This window comes from Solanum tuberosum, unplaced genomic scaffold, assembly GCF_000226075.1.
Source record: "Solanum tuberosum cultivar DM 1-3 516 R44 unplaced genomic scaffold, SolTub_3.0 scf00072, whole genome shotgun sequence".
Lineage (NCBI taxonomy): Eukaryota > Viridiplantae > Streptophyta > Magnoliopsida > Solanales > Solanaceae > Solanum > Solanum tuberosum.
Genome location: NW_006238999.1, coordinates 1,240,594 through 1,251,124, shown reverse-complemented (window position 1 = coordinate 1,251,124; position 10,531 = coordinate 1,240,594). Strand labels below are relative to the sequence as shown.

General features: G+C 33.9%; 2 protein-coding genes across 2 annotated transcripts in view; both read right to left on the bottom strand.

Annotated features, from left to right (window-relative positions):
* Positions 1–4,214: 4,214 nt before the first annotated feature.
* On the bottom strand, positions 4,215–9,545 carry LOC107060321 (ubiquitin carboxyl-terminal hydrolase 12-like). The gene is made up of 7 exons (XM_015308077.1): positions 9,524–9,545; positions 9,374–9,442; positions 9,119–9,229; positions 7,277–7,343; positions 6,836–6,980; positions 6,583–6,740; positions 4,215–4,617 (listed from the first exon to the last, which is right to left on the bottom strand). The coding sequence occupies exons 2-7, from the start codon at positions 9,416–9,418 to the stop codon at positions 4,469–4,471; spliced, it is 675 nt and encodes a 224-aa protein (XP_015163563.1). The 5' UTR covers positions 9,419–9,442; positions 9,524–9,545; the 3' UTR covers positions 4,215–4,468.
* Positions 9,523–10,531, bottom strand: part of LOC102586466 (ubiquitin carboxyl-terminal hydrolase 12-like) — a 10,226-nt gene continuing 9,217 nt past the window's right edge. The window contains exons 13-15 of the mRNA XM_015308076.1: positions 10,217–10,294; positions 10,016–10,107; positions 9,523–9,631 (exon numbers count right to left, since the gene is read on the bottom strand). Of these exons, the coding sequence (XP_015163562.1) occupies positions 9,571–9,631; positions 10,016–10,107; positions 10,217–10,294 (231 nt within the window). The 3' untranslated portion in view covers positions 9,523–9,570. The remainder of the gene's footprint in view (positions 9,632–10,015; positions 10,108–10,216; positions 10,295–10,531) is intronic.

Below are 10,531 nucleotides of genomic sequence, written 5' to 3'. Positions count from 1 at the left end.
AAATATTTTACACGTCATTTTAGAACTAAAAATATCAAAATTAATTCCTCCTAATGGTTTTTAGAGCTTGGAGCTCATTGTTTGACGAAGCTTAGAGGTTTGTTGATGACTGGCTTCTTGGTTTAGGTGTTTGTGGTTGTTAGGTCTGTTTTCATGGGGTTTGGGGGGTCATTTGGATTCTCACCGGAAATGGCGGATCTGATGGGTTTGGGGTCAGGTATTTGGTGGGTTTAGAGAGTTCGAAGCTCGTTCGCTTCATGGGTTGTGTTCCGGTGTGAGGAAGAAGGAGAATGGCTGGGTATTTGGTGGCATTTTGCCTGAAAAAGAAGAAAATGAACGGAGGTTTTGGGTTGCCGAAAATTGGCCGGAATCTGGGGATAGATTTGTCATTTCAGCATTTTTTTACTATTGTGGGACTCAAAAATTACTCCTAACTCGCGCAGAATACGTGCACATCACGCATTTTGCCAAGTAGGATTCGCGTGTTTATTTATTAAAAGGTTGGATAGTTAAAGTGTTTGTTTGTACACTATGAAAGTTGGATATCAAAATTAAAATTTGAAGCCAAGTTTAGGTCCTATTATGCCCTATTTCAAACATGGCATGTCTCATTGTTTAAGTGTTCCTATAGCATTAATTAGGAAATTATCCTTAATTGAAAATTTCTAGTTCGACTTTTATATACAACTTTTTGGTTAAAAAATATATAACTCTCATAGTTGTATATTTGATATTAATTTAGATAAGTTAATTGTGAGTTTCGAAAATTGAATGATTTTATGACTATGTAAATATAACCTTCATCGTATTTGTATCTAATATCATCTATTTTAATTTAGTCACCAAACTAAAGAAATGCTATATATTGTTGTCTATCTAACCGTTTAAGGTGTTTATATAAGCTTGAATTTACACGTAATTCATAGATTTTAAGAGAACAAATATAATTTTAATTGTGAAAATTTAATACAAACTTAATATTTTGTCTACAAATTAGTTGAATGTTCGATGTTATTGGACAACCGCAAATGGACAAGCAAAGAGCGGTAGTGATTGGTTAAACAAAACTCTAATAAAGTGATCCAGAGTTTTTTCTTTAATAGAACAAGATGTTCATACGACATTGCATTATACATAGATAGACCTCTTAACTTGATCTCAACGGTCAAATAAACATTTCAACTTTGAAAATACACCAACTTATCTGTGTTGTGTCAATTGTTCACTCTTAGCTTACAAAATGATCATCTTAAGTTCTTAACACATTCGAGATTTACATACCGCGTCAGCATCAGGTGACCACATGATAGATATGTTACTAGGAGCAACAACAACGACAGACTAACGATGATAAAAGAAATCGTTTCCGACATCAAAAAGTTGTTTAGCTCTTCCTTCGCAAGCAAATCCGCTACCCCATTCTGCTTCCGATAACTATGCTTGAGCCATGATGCAAGTACCAAGACACCTGATGGAAAACTAAAACAAAAAAGTGGTGTGATCTTTATGAATTGCATAGTAGCCTTTCGATATACTCCCTCTGTTACTAATTACTTGTTGACTTTTCTTTTTATAGTTGTTCCTAATTACTTGTCCATTTTGACAAATCAAGAAAGAATAAAAAAAAAATACCTATTATACCCTCAATTAATTACTTTGAAAAAGTAGAACTTTTTGAAAATCTTAAATTTTCAATTCATTTACTTCATAATTAATAGGGGTAAAATGGTAAACTCACTATGTCAATAATTGTTTTCTTAATAGGTGTGTTAATTCAAAAGTGGACAAGTAATTAGGGACAGAAGGAGTACCTACTATGTGTAAAATACATAGACAATGGACCAATTTCCTTGTAGTATTATTTCAACTTTACACTGCAATAGCATTAACGATTCAAATCTTTTTATTCTTAACTGATAGTTGCAAGTTTTGGATTTTATAAATAGAAAAACTTTTCATAAAATAGTTAATTTATTTAATGTGAATTTGAATTAATAATATTGGGATAGTTTCGTAATTCTGAAAGCATATAGTCGGTCAGTAATTTGTCTGAGACTAGCCGTACCGAATAGACAAGTATTTTAAAGGGAAATAAACGACTTAAATAGTTGTCTGTTAAAGAGAATTTAATTTTTTAAAATATTTTTAACTATTAATTATTTAAAAAAATTAATATATTTTTACGTAATTTTCAAATTTGTAAAATTGTACAATAAACATTCCTATTGCAATTTCATAAATAAGGTCTAGAGAGATGGTGTGTATCCCGACTTTACCCTAGTTTTAGCAGGTAAAAAAAAGAAACAAGTGACATACTATGTAACAATAAAATCAAGGAATAATATACTGATGAGTAAACTAGTTTAAGTTCACGTCCTCGGTAAATTACAGGTATGTCATGTCCTGTCTAATCACCTCTTTCAAATACTTTGTCGAACTTCTCACACCTCCTCACTAGTACAATACATCTTCTCTGCACATGAACTATCTGTCTCACTTCTCATGTCTTGTATATGACATATCGGTCACTCACATCATATCGCAAATATCATCATTCTTCAGACTTCTCACACCTCCTCACTAGTACAATACATCTTCTCTGCACATGTATGAACTGTCTGTCTCACTTCTCATGTCTTGTCTATGACATATCGATCACTCACATCATATCGCAAATATCATCATTCTTCGGACTTCTCACACCTCCTCACTAGTACAATACATCTTCTCTGCACATTTATGAACTGTCTGTCTCATGTCTTGTCTATGACATATCAAGTCACTCACATCATACCGCAAATATCATCATTCTTAATCTTATTTATCCCCATGCGCTTATACATTCATCTCAACATTTTCACTTTCACTATTTTTATCTTCATAATGTGTGAATTGCTCCATACAACATAGTTGGTCTAACAATCACCTAATAAAATTTACCTTTAAGTTTAGATGACACATTCTTATCATACAAGACAGTGAAGGCAGATATCTATTTCATCTATTCCTGCTGCAACGCGATATATAAATAATCTATCTCTCAATTTGTTTAAATTATAAACCCAAAAGTACTTAAATCTTTTATTCTCTTTAATTTGACTTGTGTTGACATCCACAACTATCTCATGAATTACATCACTAACCTTGCAACTATTATTATAATCAACATTCAACTATAATTTATTATACTAATAATTACAACATAACGACATACTGCCATTGGTTAAATAAGACATCATTTTCATTTGAACTTTGGGATAAGGATTTTAAATACAACAAATAAAATACTCAATAAATATAATTTGCATAACTTATTTTATCATAACTAATCTCATCATAACGTAAATTCAAACCAAACGAACTCCAAAAACTATACTTTTGCTATTTTAGAAATTTTAAACAACAAAAGCAGCAAAATCTTTGGGAAATCCATCTATAAATTCTACACAACCTCTAGCTAGGCAAGTACGAAACTCATTCATTCATACAGAAAACTGAACAAAAATGGGGTCTACATAGAAATAATTTCTTTCCTTTTTTGGGAAAGCATTATTATTTGGACCTGTTTCAACGTGTAGTGTTAAAATATTGCTAAAAAATCCTCGATTTAAATATAACAAATTCAAGTAAAAAAGGAAAAAAGCACTGTAGAAACTATAAAAAGAGAACAATAATAACAATAAGGGATAAGGGTCTGAAAAATACCCCAACTTTGGTCGGATTTGCTGTTGCAATACTAAACTTTCATGAGGACCTATTACCTCCCTAAACTATTTAATACCGTATTTTTTACCCCCTGAACTATTTAATAATGTATTTTAAAGGTATATATGTGCTCACGTGGACACATTACTATTTATAATTTTGCATTATTTTTTATGTCCACGTGGGCAGATATATATGTTTAAAATACGATATTAAATAGTCTAGGGTGGTAATAGGTCCTCATGAAAGTTTAGTATTGCAACAGCAAATCCGACCAAAGTTGGGGTATTTTTCAGACTCTTATCCCTTGAACTTTCGAGCAAATGTTTTTGCCTTAGAGCTTTGAAATTCATAAGAAATCTTAAAATACTTGCACCTACAAATAGAATAATAGCAAAAAGTATAGGAATTTAACCTTACTTCTGTGGATCACAGTATCATCACCTTGAATAAATGTCACTAGGGGCAACAACAATGAAAAGACTAATAAAGGGGGAAATGGCCAAATGTACGCTAAACTGATTTTTGAATTAATTTGATATACTAATATGCATCATAATAAAACATGGGTTCTTTCAAGCTTGTCTATCAATAACTTGCATTCAAATAAAATGGATGGATAGGTAATGTGATCTTGCCACCAAAGGTTGTGGTGGTCGGATAGGATGCATCCATCCTTAACTAGAAATCACGGGTTTAAACCCTAGGTACGAAATATCTCTACATGTATTATGTATATATCCTTACCTAAAACTTTCAGCAATCAATGAACTTTAGGAAAAGTAATATCAGCTTCAATTATGACTTTATCATCCACAAGAAAACCTTTTCCAGGATCATTTAATTCAGTAGGAGGCAAGAACGTTGTGAAACCCCAGTCACTCTCTTCTGCTGTAAAAAGGTGTTCAGTCACTGCCACAAGGAACATAGCATTAAACAAAAGAGTCAGCATTTATGCTAATCAAATCACAATACTATACAACATAAATAGAGTAAGCATATAAAATAAAAAATAAAAACTCAAGAAGCATAAAATCAGAACATCACTAGCTTATTTAAAACTGAATTCAGGATGTACTCAAGAGAAACAACAATCGAATAAAGACTCCTTTTAAAAAATCGACCACTCATGATTTTCTTCTCTCCTATAAGCTGAGTTCAAATCCATTCTCAGTTGGAGGTTGAGTTAGATGGACAAAGCTCTGCATTAATTTCATATTCAACCACATGAAACACCAGAGACGTAAAAGAAGGTCAAGTTCATTTCAGTTAAATTCTGACTACTATATTTTCAATTTGTTAGTTGGATGCAGATGGAGATGTAGATATCCTACATCAGACTACTATATACGAGAGACTGAGAGAATTCATGAAAATAGCATATATCCATCCATGTTGCCCGGACAAAGCAGGAAAACAACTTTTTTAAGTCTGAAGCCCAAACTGGCTATATCAGTGTATATATAGTGGGTAGTTCTAGGTCCTTAAACACCGGTGCAGATACAAGGACAATTTAGGCCTACCATTGCAGCAAACACAAGCCTTAGAGAAATATACTATCCCTCCTGCTACTTGTTGAGCCTTTGTGCTCTTTCTCATTTAACTGCTCAACTTTGACTTCAAATGTCGGTTAGAATTTAGTCAAGCTGTCTTATTCATTTGTGCTATAAAACTGAACATATTAAGGGTGTCATGCCTTTGAGCAGTTGGAAAATGATTTTGAACACTTGATGAATAGCCTCTAATTCTTAGTTAGCTTTTGGTGCACCCATAAAGTTCTTGTGTATAGAAGATTGGCTGACATTTCTAGGAACATACAATTCTTTAGGTTCTCTAATTATTGGTCTACACCTTGTAAACAGGAGTTTTTCCCACGTTAATAAATCATTTACCTTGTAAGGAAAAAATGACTAGTATAACAAGTCTTGATCAAAATCTGCACAGTGGCCGACAAGATTCATTTAATGAACAGATCTTTCCAGGATCAATTACATATGCCAGTATTAAAGAGACCTTTTAGAAAATACCACAGGTACAGAAAAAATTATAAAGGAAAACCCATACATCTATCAGCATAGCCAACAAATGAAACTCATGGAACATCAACATCACAATATTGAATCCTGTTGGCAGAAGCACAGAACATGCATATAATGAACATACATCATTGTTATACTTTCTTTTTTTTTTGGAAAGGAAATTGTATTATAAAAGCAGCACTAAGAGGGTGCTGAAGTAATTATAAGTGAGTAAACACAGCAAAAGATGGATCTCTTTCCAATCTTATATGAATTCTAAGAGGCTAGTATGGATTCTACATAATTAACAAATTCCTCCTTACATCAAAAAGAATACAAAAGTAAACAGTCAAACTTAATCTGTTGGAACATGTTGGCAATATTGCTTCCATTGATGCTGTAAATATATGTTGGGTCTAACTCAACCACAAAAGCTAACTCATGAAGGGAGGATTGCCCAAGTCCATTCCCCAGCTAATGTGGGACTTTGACCCACTCTAACAGTTGGAGTACTTCTTGACATTAAAAAGCCAAATGAAAACCTAGATCATTTGTTTTATAATAAAATGTCCAAACTATAATACTTCGATGGAAGTTCACTTATTAATTCATTCCTCAAGAAAGAAAATAAAATTCAAAGTACGCACAAAATACTACATGAAATACGTTTTCCAGGAAAATCTGAAGTTCAACGACTACTCTCCATAGCTGAATATGAGGAAAACTAGATAATATAACACAACAAAGCCTTGTTCAAATGGATTAAATATGCAGTTGATAGATAACCTATATATTTTCCCTCAGCATAAACTCATGCACAAAAATTCATATCTTTTATACAACAGATGAGATCTCTGACCTTTTCTCAGTGTGAACTTGCCATGAATTTGATTGACAACAGCTAAGCTAAATTTAGCATGTCTACTCCAACCAGTAGGCAACGTTGCGGCATCTGCCACATCTAAATACATAGATAAATAGTCTACGTTGTTTCCTTTTGGGAATATCAGTATCCTCCTGCAAGGCAGAATGCATCGTATAGTACATCATTATCATATCCGCATTAAATTTGTGAAGCAATCCACTGAAAATGGGATGTTGAAAATAATTACCATTTATATCCTCCTATATCAAACACATCAGAGTACTTCTTCACATTCAACCTTGAAAAGTTGTCAATAGTCCATGTGAACCGTGGAGATGCCACATCATCCACCACCTGAGTATCCACCGTACTTAATGTGTCCGCTGGTGCAACTTCCAAAAAATAAAGCATGCAAATTTTTTAAATGACTCAGGAAAAAATACAATATCAGTTAACAAAATCAATAACACAAGAATCCCAAACTTTTTGGGGTCGGTGAAATGAATCCTCTACATATTTTGCTCAATTTGGCTCCATTTCATTCTAATACTGATAAGTAATTAGTGATAAGTAACACATACTAAATTTCAATCAATGTAAAGATGTGATATCAAATAGGAGTAATAAAAATAGCGACTATACATACACTATTACTCTGAAAGAGTGTGTGTAAAAGTAGGTAAGATACCTTTGACCGGCTGAGGCTTCTTAGTAGGAAAATCGGAACTAGGAACAAGCATTTCGTGTTCTTTTGGCTGCGATAGAAGAAGCAAAGTAAGAAAACTCGAACCAACAAAGTTGAACAATTTTGAATAATCTTTCACACTTAAGAAAATCTAGGGAAAGTTTACACTGCAATAACAACATATTATTAAACTGCTACATATACATCCAAAAGATCGATTAGTTTTGGAAACTCCACCCAGCAAAGCACCTTTGAACAATAAACAGGCAAAACAGTGAAGAACTGCAAACAAGTGAATTCATAGAGCAACAGAATGCATCAAATTCAGCAACTATAAATTCCAAAAATATCACTAAATTTAGCACAACGCCACCAAATAAATCTTCATTAAACCAAAAAAAATATACGAGACACAGAAATAAACTGTAAAAACAAAGCAACATAGCTAAAAATTCAGTTACTATCATATATTTACTTTAGGTCAATTGACACAGCAATCACGGCGGAGTATATTCAGCACATACAAATAAATAAAAAGTCAATAGTTTCAAAATTGTACCAACTAAAGCTACTTTAAATTTAAAAAATAGGAATAAAGGCACAAGTACCCCCTAGACTATGACCGAAATTCCAGAGGCACCCCTTAACTAAACTACAGTCCTATTACCCCCAAACCCATTTTTTTTGTAATTTTGTACACCTTTTTGGCTTACATGGCATCCAAACATCTCCCACACGCCTTAACTATGTGGAGTTAAGGAGTGCGTTACGTAAGCCTAAAGGTTTGCAAAATTACAAAAAAAAATGAGTTTGGGATAGGACCTTAGTTTAGTTAATGCGTGTCTCTGGGATTTCGGTCATAGTCTAGGGGGTACTTGTGCCTTATCCCAAAAAAATAAAATACATGAAACAAAGAAAAATTGTAAAAGCAAAGTAAATTCAGAGGAAAAATTACAGAGATGGAAAGGAAGATTACATCTACTGAAGGGGGAGCGAGGAGATTAATAGACGGAGAACAGTGACTGTCAAGTCAGCGGCAACTATAAAATATTTGGTAATGAGAATTCAATGTATGTGAGAGAAAAATAAACATTCGGGATGATGGATCGAAGGGCATTGTTGAGTTCAAGTTCTTGCCTGACAAGGAAGAGGAAGATGTAGAGAAAGGAAAGAGGTATACAATAGGGATAGTTTCGAAATTTCCAGAGATAGTTGGTACTTTTTAGCTTAGCTAGAGATTTCTTGTTCGAGCTTTTCAAACTGAGAACCATTAGATAAAGAGTATTTTACTACTTTGGTGGGTCTACCAGGTGTGAATTCGAATTAGTCAAGTCTGTAAATTTCAAATACATGTCAGCATTTTTACATGTCTTTGAATCTGTCTCTTTCTCTTGACTGTGTTACTTGTTGAGTTCGGTTGTTTAGGTAAGTCAAAGTGAGCGAAATAGAGTACAGCAGGCGTACAGAAAAAAACTCTGAACTACTATTTGCGCTCACCTCACCGGAACCTCAACTTGTATTCACCTCTGCTACAGACCAACTATCTCACACTCTCTCTCTCTCAAACTCAGCCAAAGGAGCACATCTAGTTGAAAGACTCTCATTCTTATTTAGGATGGGAAGATCTTTCAGTTCGTAAAAGCTTAAGCTTCAATCTCAGAGAAATGAAATAAATTCTCAAAGATCCATAAACAAATCTGCAAAGTTGTCTATAAATGGAAGAAATCCACAGATATTTACAGTTACTCAGCGAGATCTCTCTTCATACCTTTCCACCAATAGTGTAGAGACATCATCAAAATCTATTGCATACTAAGAAATATTATAAGAGTGTACCACACGTACCTGGCGATTGTGCATGTACTCCAAAAATGAAGGAACCTCAGGAAAGCGATATCGTTCAGTGCATTGATTTTGAAGGGATTTCTGAAAGCAAATTATATCCCCATCTTCTAGCTGCAAAACCAGAGGAATATTGCAGAAAAAGGTTTCATTGGTAATAAATCCAGCAAAACAAACAAAAAGGAATTAAAAGAAATTGAATACACCACAAAATGCATACAAACCCAAAAGTGTCAACTGACAATTGGTTGGACATACCTGGCCCTCACAAAAACTCAACATACTGTCGATCTTTTCACACATCAAACTGGGTTCAAATTTTATTTCCTGTGAATAACAAAACCTGAGTAATCACATATCATATTTTAAGATTTAACTAATTGCTAGCAAGAGAAGAAGAAAAACAACCTCAAAGAGTTCAATTTCTTCATCAGGCGAAAAGCCAGCCAACTCCTTCAGCTTTGTTTTATCTCCAGCGGCTTGCCACTTCCTTTTACAAAAAGATGTCCAACATACCTGACACAAAAAAGGAATTAAGAAGAGAAAAACCAAAAAACCTCATCCACATCATGGCTTCTCATATATCCAGCCCCAAGCAGTTGGACTTTAACTGAACTTCCAAGTATCAAATGTATTAAATAGAGGATTAACCCTAATAATATGATGGCTCATCAAGTCCAAGGTTTTGACCAAGTCTTCTTCTATTATTTTTTGCCACGTTTTGTGTACACTCATGCTAACTACAGTACCATTCAATTCTCTACAATGTAGAATTAAAACCACTAGATCAAGTACAAGTCAAAGCACCTTTCCATGTAATTGTGTTTCCTCAAATTAAATAAATAAGGACTGAATTCAAACATGAAAGTATTTCAGCGATTGAGAAGCAAAATATAATACCTAATCGTCTCTTTCAGAGGGTCATAAAGTTTAAAAAATAGAAGAATTTCTTCCCTGGTCGTCTTCCCTGCTGGATGTAAAGGTCGCAAATCCTGCAAGAATACACAAATAAAAAATAAAATGTAAAATAAAGCATCACAAAGATAACATGCAACAAGTCAATCACCGAAAAGGAAGACAAGTAAGCAGGTGCTGCATTACCAGGCATAATTCTACTTCCAGAAAAAGTTTTAGCTCATCATTGTTCCATTTATTTGAAACCTCTCTCAGTTCACCAACCTGAAAGCAGATCATGCAAGATCATTAACACTGAGTTAATCAAGCACTTCCATCCTTTAACAGAATGTAGAAGCCATACACTACCGAAGAAAGAATGCAAGACAAAAAAGATCACAATACCAGTCACAATTGTCATGCTTCAAGAAAATCGGGCCTGAGGGGTCCCAATACCTCCAATTGGAAAACGTACCTGGAGAGTGGGCCGGAGGGAGTTGAACAGGAGAGGGGAGGGTGGGG

Excerpts from the sequence above, each read along its gene's own strand:
- LOC107060321 (XM_015308077.1), bottom strand. The coding sequence starts at position 9,418 with ATGTGTGAAAAGATCGACAGTATGTTGAGTTTTTGTGAGGGCCAG. Across the intron at positions 6,981-7,276 it reads GAAGCCTCAGCCGGTCAAAG|TTGCACCAGCGGACACATTA; the intron begins GTATCTTACCTA and ends ATTTTTTGGAAG. Across the intron at positions 4,618-6,582 it reads CAAGTTCACACTGAGAAAAG|TGACTGAACACCTTTTTACA; the intron begins GTCAGAGATCTC and ends TCCTTGTGGCAG.